At 38.9% G+C, this 16,510-nt stretch overlaps 1 protein-coding gene across 7 annotated transcripts in view; it reads left to right on the forward strand.

Annotated features, from left to right (window-relative positions):
• The window catches only part of LOC127430248 (clustered mitochondria protein homolog), a 39,801-nt gene that overhangs the window by 6,218 nt on the left and 17,073 nt on the right, over window positions 1-16,510 (forward strand). For 6 of the 7 annotated variants that reach the window (XM_051679907.1, XM_051679904.1, XM_051679906.1 and 3 more), the window contains exons 2-9: window positions 8,280-8,473; window positions 8,566-8,737; window positions 12,501-12,644; window positions 13,449-13,576; window positions 13,739-13,893; window positions 15,690-15,815; window positions 16,123-16,270; window positions 16,357-16,449. In XM_051679907.1, coding sequence (XP_051535867.1) covers window positions 8,280-8,473; window positions 8,566-8,737; window positions 12,501-12,644; window positions 13,449-13,576; window positions 13,739-13,893; window positions 15,690-15,815; window positions 16,123-16,270; window positions 16,357-16,449 — 1,160 coding nt within the window. Of the gene's footprint in view, window positions 1-5,501; window positions 7,900-8,279; window positions 8,474-8,565; window positions 8,738-12,500; window positions 12,645-13,448; window positions 13,577-13,738; window positions 13,894-15,689; window positions 15,816-16,122; window positions 16,271-16,356; window positions 16,450-16,510 lie in introns of those variants that run through there. The other variant, XM_051679905.1, reaches the window with a different exon arrangement.

Genomic DNA, 16,510 nt, shown 5'->3' on the forward strand with positions numbered 1-16,510 from the left:
ACTGAAACAATTTCACTAAGGGTACGTTTACACGACAACGATGTACTAAAAACTGAAAAGTTTTTTCACAACAACGTTGTCAAAACGATCCCTGTTCACACGGATCCACGAAAAGGACTAAAAACGCTGTATTATGCATGCCAGGCCAGTAGTTGGCGATGTCACTTTGTAAAGAAACACTACGTGCCTGTGCACATAAGCATTCTTCCGCAGAGCGGTGAATGCAAACAGTGAAGGTGATGGCGAAAGCATCGAACAATTTTGTCTGGACTGACGATGAGGTTGCTTTATTACTACAATTACTTTGCTGGAGAAGCATCAATATACTCAAAATCTTGAGCAGCACAAACACAGTCCTGTAGTCCGCCATTGTAATTTTGAATGTCTCGTGTGTTGTTTTGAAGTACTCGCGGGCATGCCTACAGACTGAACACGTAATACGCGTGCGCATGACGTCATTGTTTTCACAAATTCACGTTTTTGTACGTTTACACGGAGACGATAATGGCATCGTTTTCATAAACTTGCACTTTATAACCCGTTTTCAAAAGTTTGCGTTTTCAGGCCCCAAAACGCCGTTGTTGTGTAAACGAACAGCCAAAACGCATAAAGTTTTCCGTATTTAGTTGAAAACGTTGTTGTGTAAACGGCCCCTAAATTTAGGAGTGTGTGTTCCTTCTATGAATTTATTTGAATTTGGAATAAATAATGTGGTATATAAGATCAAATTGGAGATAGGACAGAGAAATTTATGGATTTATCCTTTTTTAATACTAAATTAAAGACAAGCTTTGAAGGGAGAACTGAACTGGGATTACGTGCAGTGCTTAAGGGCATAGCTGTGGGATCTCTGTCGACCCCAGTTTGGGCTAAATTCCAATCTATAAGTCAACAGCCCTAATACTTAGCTAAATGCTACCACCACCTGATGGAATATCCATGATTAGATTTTAGATCACAGAAGCTCTGTGTAAACAGGCAATCTAGAGCTAGATAAAGGACAGTGGATCATATGGCAACGTGCTGCATCAGCAATACATTTCAAGACGATCACTGTGGAACATTTAATCCTCTGTTTTGAGTAATTATCCTGTATTTGTGAGGTGCTGTTTTTTGCTGATTCTATCTGACACAGCTTAAATAGTTGCAATAAAAAAGCTTTAAGCTGCTGGATGTTGTGAACTAGATGTGTACCCACCATTAGAGCCCGACCGAGATGGGATTTTTGAGACCGATTTTAGATGGGGGAAATTGTACAATTGCCGATATAGTTCATTTTTGAGCTGGTCTCACTTTCAGGTGAGACCACAGATTGGTGGTATTCTTTTGACTGGATTTGCTAGATTCCTGGCTTATCTTTGCTTTGCAGGTATTGCATACAACTACATCACCATCTTTGGAGAAGTAGTCCCACACCTTACTAACTAGAGCTGTTGGAAAAAATCGTTTCAGCGATACATCTCGACTCATGCTCAAATGATTCTGAATCTCAAAAGAATCAGAATAGATTCTGAGTTCAGTTTAAATCACGGTAGAGCAGTGGCGCACGCCAAAGACAGATGTAGAAACAAAGACGTGAGTTAAGAGCATACACTAAAGTCAAGTGCACAAACGCAACTGTTTGCAGACTAGCTGTATCAAACACATGACAGTTTGTGCCCGAATGAAACTAAGATCACAAAATTCTTTCACAAACCCATGCACATAGCAATGGGAGAGTTTATTCATGATAAGAAGCCAACAAACAACATGAAAGACGAGCTTGCACCCATTATTGCACTGATTTGCACACAACGGGGGAAAATACAGAAGAAAATAATGATGAGGCAGCAGTTCGGGAGATGTTGGTGATGTTTTCATGTAATTATTTTCGATGCCTTTCTCTATTCTTGCGCGCTCTCCATTTCATTGGCTTTTGTCATTGCCGGTCACTCGCTTGTCAGGACAGTGCGCACACCTGATGATAAAGGTTTGAAATCCATCATAGCTTTTGCGACAGGGTCATGCAATCTTCTACTCGCAGAGCAAACAGATGGAACAGTGCATACGAGACGCTTGATACATTTCTGAAGCAACAACTGCGCTATTTAAACATCTTTACTATCACCTATGCAGGTGAGGAGAGGAGAAGCTGACAGCTGCTCTCTCATAGAAGCAGATATATCTCTCATCCTGGACCAGCAACTTCCAGTTGTGGTTAAAAATTAAAATGAATAGCATGGCATAGATTAATTTTAAATAATTAAATACTATTAAATTATTTACAATGCTTAAAAATAATAAGATAATCAGTTGAATTAATAGTATTCGGTGTGTTTTGATGGAGAACCAATATTTTTTTTCTTGTGCTTTTAAGAGATTTTTAGGTTCTAAAGAAAGAAACTGAAAAACTGAGATACTCGTTTAAACTATAGAACCATTTATTTAATCTTGTGGATGTTCCATGTTTTGTTCACAGCACATACTGAATGTAAAAGGCCAGTTTATGTGACTCATTCAGATTTTTTAAAACAGCTGTTAAATAAAAAGCTGAAAGAGAAAAAATAGGGAGAAAAAAATACATTTTGAAGAAACTGAAAAAAGAAAGAAATTGAAGGACAAGATGCATCGAGAATCGTTTTTATAAACTAATCGTTACCCTTAGAATCATAATCGAATCGTGAGGCCGGTGAAGATTCACACCTCTTACTAACTGTTTGCTGTCACTTTTCAGCCATCTTTAGGTGATGGAGGAAAGAACATTTTATTTAAGCTGGGCATTTTTAATATGGGTATTTTTTAAATGTAGAGATAAAAGTTCATTTTAACTGATCATATATTTTAAGTATAAAATACTGATCTGAAAATGAACTAGTAACTATAGCTGTTACAAAAAAATTATGCAGTGGAAAAAGTACAATATTTCCCTCTGAAATTTAATGGAGTGTAAGTAATAGAAAATGCCATGGTAATACTCAAGTAAAGTACAAGTACCTCTAAATTGTACTAAATTACAGTTTTCTTGCTTATCAAAACATCATCAGCAATATTTCACTGAATAACAAAACAGTCACAAACAATAACTCACGGTTCACTGCTGCCGAGTCGAGATAAACAGCGGCAGCGGTGTTACACAGTATTCTGCTATACAAGTTCAGGGGAAACTTTCAACAGTGGAAAAACTTTTAAATATAAAATTTTGTAAATGCAGCGACTGGAATTGTTCGGTTGAAGGGGGTACCAAACTGCGAATCCTGAACAAAACAGTTTGGTGAATACATGTTTACTCATTAGCTTCCACTCAGCTGACAAGCAATGAAAGTAGCTACATGGTTAGCTAGTTAGCTGTAAGCTCGTTGTAACAGAGAGTAAAATATGGATGTTGTTTATTTACTTTCCAACATTGCATCTCACCAACTAGGTAACAATGTAGCGTGAAATCAACATTCAACAGACACAGTCCACCACCGCACCGTTGTCTGCTGAGCTGCCAAAAGATGCTCTGATATTTACCTTTCAATCTGCTACATTATTGACTGCACTGGCTAACATATGTGATAAACATAAGTGACATGGTTGTCATGGACAGGGTTAACGTTATATTAGTTATATTGAAAAGGGAAAATGATGGGGTCATTGTTTATTAACTTTCCAGTATGCATTTCAGAAACAAGTTAGCAACTTACCGTGAAGACACCGCTTAACTCCACATTGTCTGCAGAACCACTGTCAGCTCAGCTCTGTAAACAATGGAGTCGGAGTGCGCTCTGCTGGACAAACTACGTTATGACACTATTCTAAATCACCCCAAGCATTGTTTTCTGCATTATATGTTCTGAAAAAAGAAAATGTTTTCATATCTGCGCATATCGGAAAATATATACGGCGATACAGATATATCTGTGAAATGCTAATATCGGCCGATAATATCGGCCATCCGATAAATCGGTCAGGCACTACCCACCATATTATCTTGCAGTTCTGCACTTGTGAATGCGCAGCGAGGATTCGCAATCAAAATCGTTCTGCAATCAGGATTCGCAAAAGCGATTTTTGCTACTATATTGGAGCTTTTTTTATTTCTTTTCATACTTCGAGGGATTTGTGCAATAAGATGTAATGCTTATTTAGCCTATTTATTTGTTGAAAATCTGTTAGTTGCCATGTTGAAGTGCTGAGCTCCGCATCCATGTACCCATCTGAAACATGTCTGATTGGGGTTACGTAGACTTAACGGAGCCTAATTATGCACTATTATGCATTATAACACAACTAGTCGTTCAAACAACCGACCGACTAGTCGATTATAAAAATTGGTAGATTTGCACATCCCTACTTTCAAGTCACTGTATGTGGGGATTTTTAAACATGGCCCATTTTGTAAATCTGTTTGATCTCCCTCCCCTGTGGTCCTTAGTGTATGACTGTGAGGCCAACTGTTTGTTGCTATAGCCATGACTCTTTGTTACCATTGAGGAGAACCAAGGACAAGCTGCAGTTGATTAAACGCAAACGGAGCCTTTTCGCTGTTCCAGTCTGAATTATGGCCGATACAGCTGTGGCATAAGAAAACACTGCAGTCAGGGCAGGAGTCTTTGTCTTGTTATTCAGTTTCAATATATGACCAAACATGCAGCCTCAGCAGAACTGCCTAGAATCTAAGTGAATCAATAAGGCTAAAGTGAGCACCTCGGACAATGCTTGATTGAGTCATATGATATTGCACCACTGGTCAGGCAGCTTTCATCCATGGAGCAAGCCAGGAATAATTGTCCCCCCCGAGATCTGGGACTTAAACAGTTGCCGTGGAGATCTCCATGGCAGCTCCACATTGCTCTCTGGGAGCTGTATTGTGTACAGTGTGTGTGTGAGTCACAGTCCCTCTGAAGCTGACCTATGAGTTAGTTGGCTGGCCTACTGGTAAAAATCCACTAGCCTTTATGCAACTCCATCTTTAAGCATAAAAGTAATCCATAAAACTCCAGTGGTTTAATCAATGTCTTCTGAAGCGATCCAATAATTTTTGGGTGAGAACAGGCCAAAATGTAACTAATTTTTCACTGTGCATCCTTTGCCGTCTCTAGGCACACTCATGATTTTAAGCTCGATTACACTTTGTAGTGATTGATGCTTGTGCAGAACGCTAGCTGAGGCTAGGAAGTGTAATCAGTTTCTGCAAAGGAGACTGCAGATATCAAGATTTATAGTGAAAAAGGAGTAACATTTTGGTCTGTTCTCATCCAAAACTGATTTGAATGCTTCAGAAGGCATGGATTAAACCACTGGCGTTTTAGGGATTCATTTTATGCTCCCTTTCTGTGCTTTCTGGAGCTTCAAAGTTTTGGTCGCCATTCACTTGCATTGTATGGTCCTACAGAACTGAGATATTCTTCTAAAAATCTTCTGTGTTCAGCAGAGGCAGCAAAGTCATGCACATCTGGGATGGCATTAGTGTGAGTAAATGATGAGCGAATTTTAATTTTTGGGTGTACTATTCCTTTAAGGGCTCTACAATAGGGATTTTTTTCCCTTTGGGCCATTCATTGGTCCATTGTCCACAATTCTTAATTAAAAAAAAATAAAATTGGCAGCATTTTTATGACCCTGTCATGGCCAGCACAATCTCCAGACCTGAACCCCATTGAAAACCTCTGGTATGTGGTCAAGAGGAAGATGGATGTCCACAAGCCATTAAACAAAGCCGAGCTGCTTGAATTTTTGCGCCAAGAGTGGCATAGTCACTTAGCAGCAATGTGAAAGACTGGTAGAGAGCATGCCAAGACACATGAAAGCTGTGATTGAAAATCAGGGTTATTCCACCAAATATTGATTTCTGAACTCTTCCTAAATTAAAACATTAGTCTTGTGTTGTTTAAAAATGAACTTGTTTTCTTTGCATTATTCGAGGTCTGAAAACACTGCATTTTTATTTATTTTTTATTTTGACCAGTTGTCATTTTCTGCAAATAAATGCTCTAAATGACAATATTTTTATTTGGAATTTGGGAGAAATGTTGTCAGTACTTTACAGAATAAAACAAAATTGTTCATTTTACTCAAACGCATACCAATAAATAGTAAATCCAGAGGAACCGATCATCTTGTAGTGGTCTCTTATTTTTTTCCAGAGCTGTATGTATGAATGAACATGGTGTTGTCCATGTTTCCTGTTCTTTCTGACAACAAAGCATGTGAACACGACATACTCGTAATTACCCTTTCAGAAGTGGGAAGTAGGATAATTCTGAGCACATGAAGGCAGCACAGGACTAGCACTCTTTCCCTTTACGAGAGCGCATGTGCGTTAAACAGTCTATGCTGCACGGAGATGATGATGAGACATATGCACGGAGAGACATGGATTTTCAGTCCTATAGAAAGAAACTGTTGATTTCTTGTGTTCCAATGTGTGGATTACTACTTTTCACCAGCATGTAAAAATGAAAACACTGAATGTGAGGGAATAGGCGTACTTAAAATGTTGTGTAAGACGTGCAATCCCACTATGAAATTCATTAACTGAGTTTTTTTCCTGCTATTTTCTACACATTGGTAATAGCTGCTGCTAAGACACTTGGAAAAGAGTGAGGACAGTTCTAGGAGAGTGTGCTCGGTGTCTGCATGCTCTTGTGTGAGCACGCGACTGTGCCTTGGCATTAGGGTTGGGAACCGAGAACCGGTCCTTGTTCAGAACCGGTTCTGTTCTTTAAAAAAAATCTCGGAATCGTATGATCTTCGTGACTTTTGGATCCGTTAACGGTTCTCCAGCGTGCAATTTTCCGCCGATGTGGCTGGAACACTGTCCTCAAATACGCTAACAGTGTTTCCAGCATCTCTGCAGCAGCGCTCCCCTCTACTGACTCTACAGCGTAAAAACATACAGTTCTACAAGTGTATTTAATTCCCAATCGAATGAGTCTTGAGCCGGCACTTTTTACAGCGTGAAACATATGCGCTTCCGGTACAGTTCTATTCCAGAAATAATTATTCAAAGTAGCCGGTTCTTATGAATCAACAGCGCAAAACATATGGTGCTTCCGGTATAGTCCAATCCCACAAGAACCATTCTAATGAGCCGGTTCTTTTGAATCTGAAGTGCGAAAGATGCAGCGCTTCCAGTATACAAGTAATCTTATACTAATGTGCAAGTTATGAATGTCAAACTCAAAATTAATTATGAATTTTATAAAATAATAAATTAATTAATGAAATATGCCATCACATTGCGTGTTGGTTTAGATTCCTTTATTTAAAATGGAGTAAGGATCATTTATCGGATTGTATTTATGCCTCAAAGTCTGCAAACACACCTTCTACAAGAAATGTATTATATTTATTTCTGATTTGTTATATCTGCTCTTTACAAATCTGAAATGATCTCATTATTTATTAACAGACAGCAGAGGGAAGTAAATGCAATAAGAATTGCATTTCTCATTTCTAAATAATTCTTTAAAAAAAAGAATTAATGGAATCGTTACTGGAACCGGAATCATTAAGTGGAATCGGAACTGGAATTGTAAAATTCCTTACGATTCCCATCCCTACTTGGCGCGTCCAGTATATTATGTGCTTGCGCATCTTTGCAAGCTAAATATACTCACGTTCGCTCATCGATTAGAAGATTTTGTACGCTTTGTGTAATTTTTGTGCTCTCTCGCTTGTTGTTCGCTTGCACTAATGTTATAAATGCAGCATTGGCCCCATTGGGCAAGTGACAGTTCTAGCAACTGGCCCGAATCTCTCTCACTGTCCCTGGGCCATTGGGCAGTCCTTATTGTCGAGCCCTGCTGCTGCAGCTTGTAGAGAAATCAGTTTTCACTTTTTGATCCGCATGTCAAGTACCTTATCTTCTCATGGACCGCCATGGGTGGAGGGCAGACCAGCCCAAAGGTGCGCTGAGCCACCTACTGTACCAAGGTATAATTGCTTGTCGATTAGCGCCACCTACTGTAAAGGTGTGAATGTGCCAACGGCGCTCATTCGTTTCGTTTTCTATGGGAAAGGGCCATTCGCCGGCAATTCGCCTCTCATTATCGCGTCACTTTTGGTATGAAAAGGCCTTTCGCCAGCTTAATGATTTTACCTTGGAGACAAATTTAAATCAGCAGAACAGCAATGTTAATTACATCACAATACAACAAAGAAAACCAAATATTAATGTAAAATAATGTGCATTAGTCATACCTCCATTTAATCTTTCCAGAAGTTGATTGCTACAACTTTTATTGGGTCACTGGCTTGATCAGTTTGTTATCCTCGTCTGATCCTTCTCCATATGCCTCTTCCTCTTCCAACAGGGCACAACGGTGACACAGCAGTAATGAATGGGGATGGTGGTCACGATCAGGCTGAGGATGCCGACTCCAAGCAGGATGGCAGTGCTGATGCAGAATCTGGAGAGGACTCGAATGAACAAGAAGTGATTGTAATTCAGGACACTGGCTTCACTGTGAAGATCCAAGCACCAGGAACTGAGCCTTTTGACCTGCAGGTAGGCCACTTTGGCCCTGTTCCCGCACTGACCACTCATTACTCATTGGTAGATGAGTTGTAACATTGTAACTATCTTTGGTTCGCACTCAGGTGTCACCACAAGAGATGGTGCAGGAGATCCACCAAGTGCTGATGGACCGTGAAGACACCTGTCACCGCACCTGCTTTTCCTTGCAGCTTGATGGCAATGTACTTGACAACTTCGCCGAGCTCAAGTCCATTGAGGGCCTACAAGAGGGATCCCTTCTTAAAGTGGTCGAAGGTACATATCAAGTTGTTCTTTCTCAAGTATGCACTTTCAGTCGAATGTTTGGACACACCTACTCATTCTTTATTACAACTGTTTTCCACATTTAAAGGGGTAGTTCACCCAAAAATAACTTTAAAAGTGAAAGTAAAACTAAACAGGCACTACATGTGACTTTCCGATGTGAAAGTGAAGATTTAGAGTAAAAAAGGACTTAAATTTTGATCTGTTTTCACCCACACCTATTATATCGCTTCTGAAGATATGAATTTAAACACTGGAGTCATATGGATTACTTCTAGGTTTCTTTTATGTAATTTTTGGAGCTAGAAAGGTCTGATCACCATTCACTTGCATTGGATGGACCCAGGAGTTGCATTAACTGAAAATTCTCCATCACTTACAGATTTTTTTGAAAGATTGACAGAAAATTTCAGTTGCTGTCCGTCATTTTGACAGATGAAAAATAAGAAAATATTTTCACCTAGTGCATCAGTTTTGACTTCACTTTCTCTCACACACACTCTGGCTGCGTGTGTGCCCTGTTTATTGCCTGGTATTAACAGGCGTCATCACAATTAACACCTGGTAATATGCATGTTTTTTGACCAATTATGTTCGCATTTCGAGGCGAGGTCTGAATAATTGACTGCATATTAGTCATTACATTAGTGTGTTACTGCATGATCAGTGTGTCACTTAATTAATAAAGCACAAAAAAGTATAGTAACAAAATGAAATCTCAAAAAAGCGGCACATCGTTTCAGCCAATTACTTGCATTTAATCTAAGTGCAAACATAAGACTATGTTTAGAGCAGAATTGTCAGTTATTTTAGAGGAGTACCTGCATTAGAGCTTCAGAGATGCATGTGCTTCTCATCTGTGACTTTACTGTTATAGGCTACCAGGCACATTGAAGAAGTTCTGTGAACCTGTGCATTTTCCAATCGGACGGTTATTTAATTTAAAAGCTGCACGAACCGGTAAAGTTGAAAAAATCTTGTTTTAGCCAGATTTTAGCGTAGTGGTTGATTGACAGGTTTCACCCAAGAATTCCCTGGTTTCACCAGACTTGCACTTGGGGAGTCAAAAATATAATTATACCTATCCAATGTCTTGTATATGCCATTATAACGGATGCTACAACCCTGAATGTAGTACTTATAGAATTAAAACAATTATGACGGATAAAAATAGACCATGACGGAAATTTTACAACTCAGTCAGTCAAAGTGACGGATAAATAATTTTTCTAGCTCAACCTCTGGATGGACCTACAGAGCTGAAATATTCTTCTAAAAATCTTTGTTTGTGTTCTGCTGAAGAAAGAAAGTCATACACATCTGGGATGGCATGAAGGTGCATAAATGATGAGAGAATTTTCATTTTTGGGTGAACTATCCCTTTAAGAATATTTGTGAAGTCATCAAAACAATGAAATAACACAAATATGGAAGTAAATATGGAAGTTATTTAGTGACCAAAAATAATAACTTTACTAAGAGAGAGTTTCTTCGTTTAGCTTCTTCAAAGTAGCAACTCTTTCCCTAGATTACAGCTTTGCATACTCTTGGCATTCTCTCAACGAACTTGGGATGCTTTTTATTAGAGCCTGACCGATATGGGATATTTGAGACCGATACAGATTTTAGAGGGGAAAATTCACCGGTTACCGATATGGTGGCCGTTATAGCGCATTTTTGAGCTGGAATGAAAACGGACCTTTTCTATGCGGATTTTGCACCGATATGACTGTGCAAAGGTACTCAGAAGGCTGCTTTCTTAAATATTTTTATCAAAGAATATTTGCCATTATTAGTATACGTTGTCAACAAATTCTAGAAATGAACACTGAGAAAATAAAGAATAAATAAAAATACAATAAATAGCTTAAAAAACATCAGTACTGTATGTTCAGTATCAGTCAGTTGCAGACCATTTAAATAAAGAATAAATTAAAATTATAGCTAAATAATCATCAGTATTACTGTTTAGTATCAGTCAAATGCTAACCATATTAATACTGCTGAGTCAAGAGATAAACAGCGGCAGCGGTGTTACACCGTATTCTGCTATACAAGTTCAGGGGAAACTTTCAACGGTGCAAAACCAGACTTGTAGATATAACATTTTGTAAATGCAACGACTGGAATTGTTCGGTTGAAGGGGGTACCAAACTGCAAATCCTGAACAAAACAGTTTGGTGAATACATGTTTACACATTAACTTTCACTCAGCTGACAAGCAATGAAAGTAGCTACGTGGTTAGCTATAAGCTCGTTGTCACGGAGAGTAAAAGATGGACTTTATTTACTTTCCAGCATTGTGTCTCACCAACTAGGTAACAACGTAGCGTGAAATCAACACTCAACAGACACAATCCACCACTGCACCGTTGTCTGCTGAGCTGCAAATAGATGCTCTGATGTTTACCTTTCAATCTGCTACATTACTGACTGCACTGACAAACTATAGTTGGCTAACATAGCAAACAGATGTGATAAACATGAGTGACATGGTTGTCAGGGACAGGATTAACGTTATATTGAAAAGAGATAATTATGGGGTCATTGTTTATTAATTTTCCAGTATGAATTTCGATAAATCGGTCGGGCACTACTTTTTATGCAGTATTCGGAGTTGCCATGTATGTATGCAACTCATCCTTTTCAAAAACTGTTTAATAAACTCTTTATTTTTGTAAAAGTATTCATACTTTGGCACAATTTATATTTGTCTTCAAAACTTATTTCAAGCATTTAAACATAAAGGCCAGTTTATACTTCTGCGTGGAAACTACGCTGCAGGCTCCGCGTAGTGTCCAGCGTGGTGGTTTGCTTTTATAGTTCTGCATTGGTGTTTCTGGGTCTTTCTGTGTGTACACAGCCAAAATGTCATTGTATTGAGAGAAAATTTATATTTAATATATAAACAAAGGCAATGTGATCCATGAATTGAAAGTATTTATTAAATTATTGTAGCATTAAAAATGAGTTCATCAAAATATGTAGTACTTAGGTACGTATTATTTATTATACATGAGACACTAAATCAGGCATAGACTGTATGCTTGCTTTTGAGTCACTTGAATAATAATAATAATTGAATATTGTGGCATACTTTGACACTCTGTGCTGAAAAAAGTAATCAAATTAATAAATAACCACTTGCTTGACCAACATACAATGGTTGTCATTTTAAAGCTTAGAATTGTTACAATGCATTATAGGCAAAATAACCAACCCTTAAAATGTGTTTTTTTAATCTGCTGACAAATTAGAAGTGTGCTTATCTGCTGTACACCATTCTGTCGAACATACGGTCAAAACAAATATTGTTTCACTCACAAACCAAATATATATTGAGTACAAGACCTAAGAAAAAAAGCAGATTTTGTGAGTTGTAAATTTATGTCTTATCGTGTTTTCGCTTGTAACTTCTTTAAAACAGATTCTCGCAAAAACGAAATGAGTCCAAATACAATGTGACACGATGACTGATCAGTGGATATGATGATTTTTTTGTCATGCTGGGGGGCGGTCTCTGGTTACAAAGCAAACCAATCCCAGTTGTTGTGGTCTGTGTCACCGTAAGTGTTTACATTTTTGAAGAGGTGCTCGACAGGTTGATCAGAAGGCTTAAATCAGCCTTAAGCCTTCAGATCAAAAGGTTTTTTAAGATAATGTGAAACATAAATTTAGTTAAGTTTGTCCAAACTTTTGACTGCTATTGTAAGACTTGGTTACTGACTTTCACGTTTGTGTCTCCATTCTTTAGAACCGTACACAGTGCGTGAAGCTCGCATTCACGTTCGTCACATCAGAGACCTGCTGAAGAGCCTTGACCCATCAGATGCCTACAACGGAGTGGACTGCAACTCGCTCTCCTTCCTCAGTGTTTTCACAGATGGTGACCTTGGAGGTGTGTGATAGGAAGAATGTAAAGTCTTAAAGGGATAGGTCATCCATTAATGCAAATTCTCCCATCATTCACTCAGCCTCATTTTGTTCCAAATGTGTAGGACTTTCTTTGTTCCGTGAAATACAAAAGGAGATGTTTCAAGTAGAAGGTTTGCCTCAGTAACCATTTTTATCTAAAAAAAATCAAATAAAAATGCAATGGAAGTGAGAGGTGATTTAGGCTAACATTTTGCCTAAAATCTCCTCCTGTGTTCCATGTGAGAAAGAAAGTCATACAGGTTTTGAACAACATGAGAGTGAGTAAATGCTGCCTTTTTTTTTTTTTTTTTTTTTTGGGTGAACTATCCCTTTAAAGGGATGGTTCACGCAAAAATGAAAATTCTCTCATCATTTACTCACCCTCATGCCATCACAGATGTGTATGACCTTCTTCAGTAGAACACAAAGACTTTTTAAGATTATTTCAGCTCTGTAGGTCCATACAATGCAAGTGAATGGTGATCAGACCTTTGTAGCTTTAAAAATCACATAAAGGAAACAGAAGTAATCCATAAGACTCCAGTGGTTAAATCTATATCTTCAGAAGTGATAAAATAATCTTTATTAAGAGAATATCTCAGAGCTGAGATATTCTTCTAAAAATCTTTGTTTGTGTTCTGCTGAAGAAAGAAAGTCATACACATCTGGGATGGCATGAGGGTGAGTAAATGATGAGAGAATTTTCATTTTTGGGTGAACTATCCCTTTAAGTGCTTTCTAGGTTGGAAGCTTATATTTGATGACTGTTTCATTCTTGTCCCAACAGATACTGGAAAACGCAAGAAGAAGGGCAATGAACTTGAGCAGATTGATTGCACACCACCTGAACACATTCTGCCAGGCAGCAAAGAGCGTCCTTTAGTTCCCCTCCAACCACAAAATAAAGACTGGAAGGTCTGGAGCAGACATTAATAGAATAACATTGACATTTCATTAAATCACTAGAATGATGCTTTCCTAAACACATATGTAAGCTCATAGATTGTTTTTGAGGCTATTGCTCAAATCAGACTACTTGAGTTCCTTACCCTCCCTTGTCTTGTTTTCTGTCTGCAGCCTATGCAGTGCCTGAAGGTCTTGACCATGAGTGGCTGGAACCCACCGCCTGGCAACAGGAAGATGCACGGAGACCTCATGTACCTGTACATTGTAACTGTAGAGGATAGACACGTCAGCATCACTGCCTCAACCCGTGGGTTCTACCTCAATCAGTAAGTGCTTTAAGGAATAGTTCCCCCAAAAATGAAAATTCTGTCATTAACTCACCCTCATGTTGTTCCAAACCCTTATGACTTTCTTGCACTGAACACAAATGGAGACGTTAAGCAGTATGTAAGCCTCAATCACCATTCACTTTATTACATCTTTTTTCCATACAATGAAATTGAATGGTGACTAAAGGGGCGGTCACACTAGGCTTTGAGCATGTTAATTTTTTTCGGACAATGCAACGAACCAGGATATGATGTCATGTGGGAGGGCTTCTGGTGTAAGTAAATACTACAATTAAAACAATGTTAAAATATATTGTCTACTCCTGCAACAATAAAAACATGCAGCTTTAAAATATGTATTCTCTCCGGCCTCCTGCGTTTGGAGTGTGAAGTGTAGTGTGACTGCCCCTTAAGGCTGTCAGTTCCTAAAATTCTGCCTAACATCTCCTTTTGTGTTCCACTAAAGAAAAGTCAAATGGTTTGGAACAGCATGGAGGTGGGTAAAAGATTAAACATTTTTGGGCCAACTGTACCTTTAACGTCTTGGCTTCTACAATTATCAACATTTGTCTTAAGCCAGTACCACAATAGCAGACTCCATACAACTCGATTTTGGCTGGCAAAATTTGGTCTATTTTGGCCAATTTGGAGTCATTTTACCTTGTGAAAGTGTGTGATTGTGTATTTATCCCCTCGAGGCTTGCTGTAGAATGCGTATGTCCAAATGCAGCTTTCAGTAAGTAAAGAAGTTCAATAAAAACAGACTGTTGTGGCTTCGCTTTCTGATTTCATTAGTCATTTTAGTGTTGGAGAAAAATGCAGGAAAAACGCTTGGTGACAGAATCACTATGGATTACAAACAGCATTTGTGATGATAAGCCGCAGAGTGCGATGAAAACATTAAGAACCGCTTAACGTCTTGTCAGTTCTATAGTAAAAGAAGCTCTTTGGTCACTTGATGACAAAGTAAGAGCCCGAATTGGTGACAATGATTTTTTTCAAGCAAACCTGAAGTGCTTTTTCAGTTTTTGAAGCCATGAACTCAGCAGAGAGTCCGGACGGTCAAGTGATTTACGACCTCCCACTGAGAGACTGTTCAGACTGCAGGCAAATCGGATTTTTTCTCAAATCAGATCTTTTCAGGCAGACTGTCCAAATCTGATCAAATCAGATTTGCGCGTTCAGACATAACCAACCTATCTGCATGGGTTTATTTGGTAACGATGTAGGTGTACCCATGTGACGATGCTTTCAAAACAGATGCGGGAAAAATGGAGGAGCATCATCTCGCTCTTCAAATAAGCGCCCTGTCCAGTCGCGGTGCAGAACTCCTCCGTCGCACAAGAAAAACTCAGTGATGGAGGAGACTGGTAAATATTGTGATATTCCGTGCTGCAGTCACCGATTTTTGACGTCATCGTTGTGTGTCGCGTTAAGAGTGACGCAAAAGACCATTTGAAATCCGATTTGAGCAGCCAAAGCGTCCGGACTGAGATGCATTTGAAACCACCTCCCTATGTGGTTTGAATCAGATTCTGAAAAATCAGATTTCGTATGGTTTTTTGCTGTCCAGACTATCAAAAACTCATCTGGATACAATCTCGATATGCAAAAAATCTGATTTTTAGTGGCAGTCTGAACAAGGCCTAATGCGCGTTTTGTATCCCTCCACCTGGCCGGCGATTAAGCTGGAAAATTCGGCTATTGTGGCACTGGCTTAAAGTTGGAGTCGATTGTGTTGATTTCCTATTGAGGAATATGGCTGCATATTGAAGTTGTATGTTGACTTGTAGGTCCACCACTTATACCTTCAACCCCAAGCCAGCCAATCACAGCTTCCTCAGCCACTCTCTGGTGGAACTGCTGAGCCAGATTAGTCCTGCCTTCAAGAAGAACTTTACTGCTCTGCAAAAGAAGAGGTAATGCCCTCATATTACCCTGTCTTTACAACCTGAAAAGACTAATAAAGACCACTTCAACTGGCTGTAGCCTGTTGGAAAAAAATAATAAAAAAAATAGATCTCTGCATAGGAATTATACTCTCTGTTTGTGTCATATGTTTAGAGCCTTGTCTTCATTTGTTAATATCTTGTTATGGGGCGTAGAAACCATTATTATCGGTGGAAGCACATTTAGAAATGTCTGTTTTGAACCCTTGATTTAATGTGTCCTCTAAACACACTTTTCAAAGCATTCCATAAGTAATAAATGTTGGTCATACTTCAGGGTTCAGAGACATCCATTTGAAAGAATAGCCACTCCCTTCCAAGTGTTCAGCTGGACTGCACCACAGATTGACCATGCCATGGATTGTGTGAGAGCAGAGGATGCCTACACCTCCCGCCTGGGTTATGAGGAACACATACCTGGCCAAGTATGTCTTAAAATCGTCCTTTTTGTCTATGGAATGTTCTGTTTATTTTAACACTGGTTTTAAAGTAACTTTTATTTCTGTGACAGACAAGAGACTGGAATGAGGAACTCCAGACGACCAGAGAACTTTCTCGTAAGAACCTCCCTGAGCGCCTGCTAAGAGAGAGAGCCATATTCAAGGTGAGAATGCCAACATCTGCTTTGGAAGAACTTTAGTGTTAGGTGCAGCGATATGCGCTAC

Source organism: Myxocyprinus asiaticus, chromosome 39, assembly GCF_019703515.2.
Source record: "Myxocyprinus asiaticus isolate MX2 ecotype Aquarium Trade chromosome 39, UBuf_Myxa_2, whole genome shotgun sequence".
NCBI classification, from domain to species: Eukaryota; Metazoa; Chordata; class Actinopteri; order Cypriniformes; family Catostomidae; genus Myxocyprinus; species Myxocyprinus asiaticus.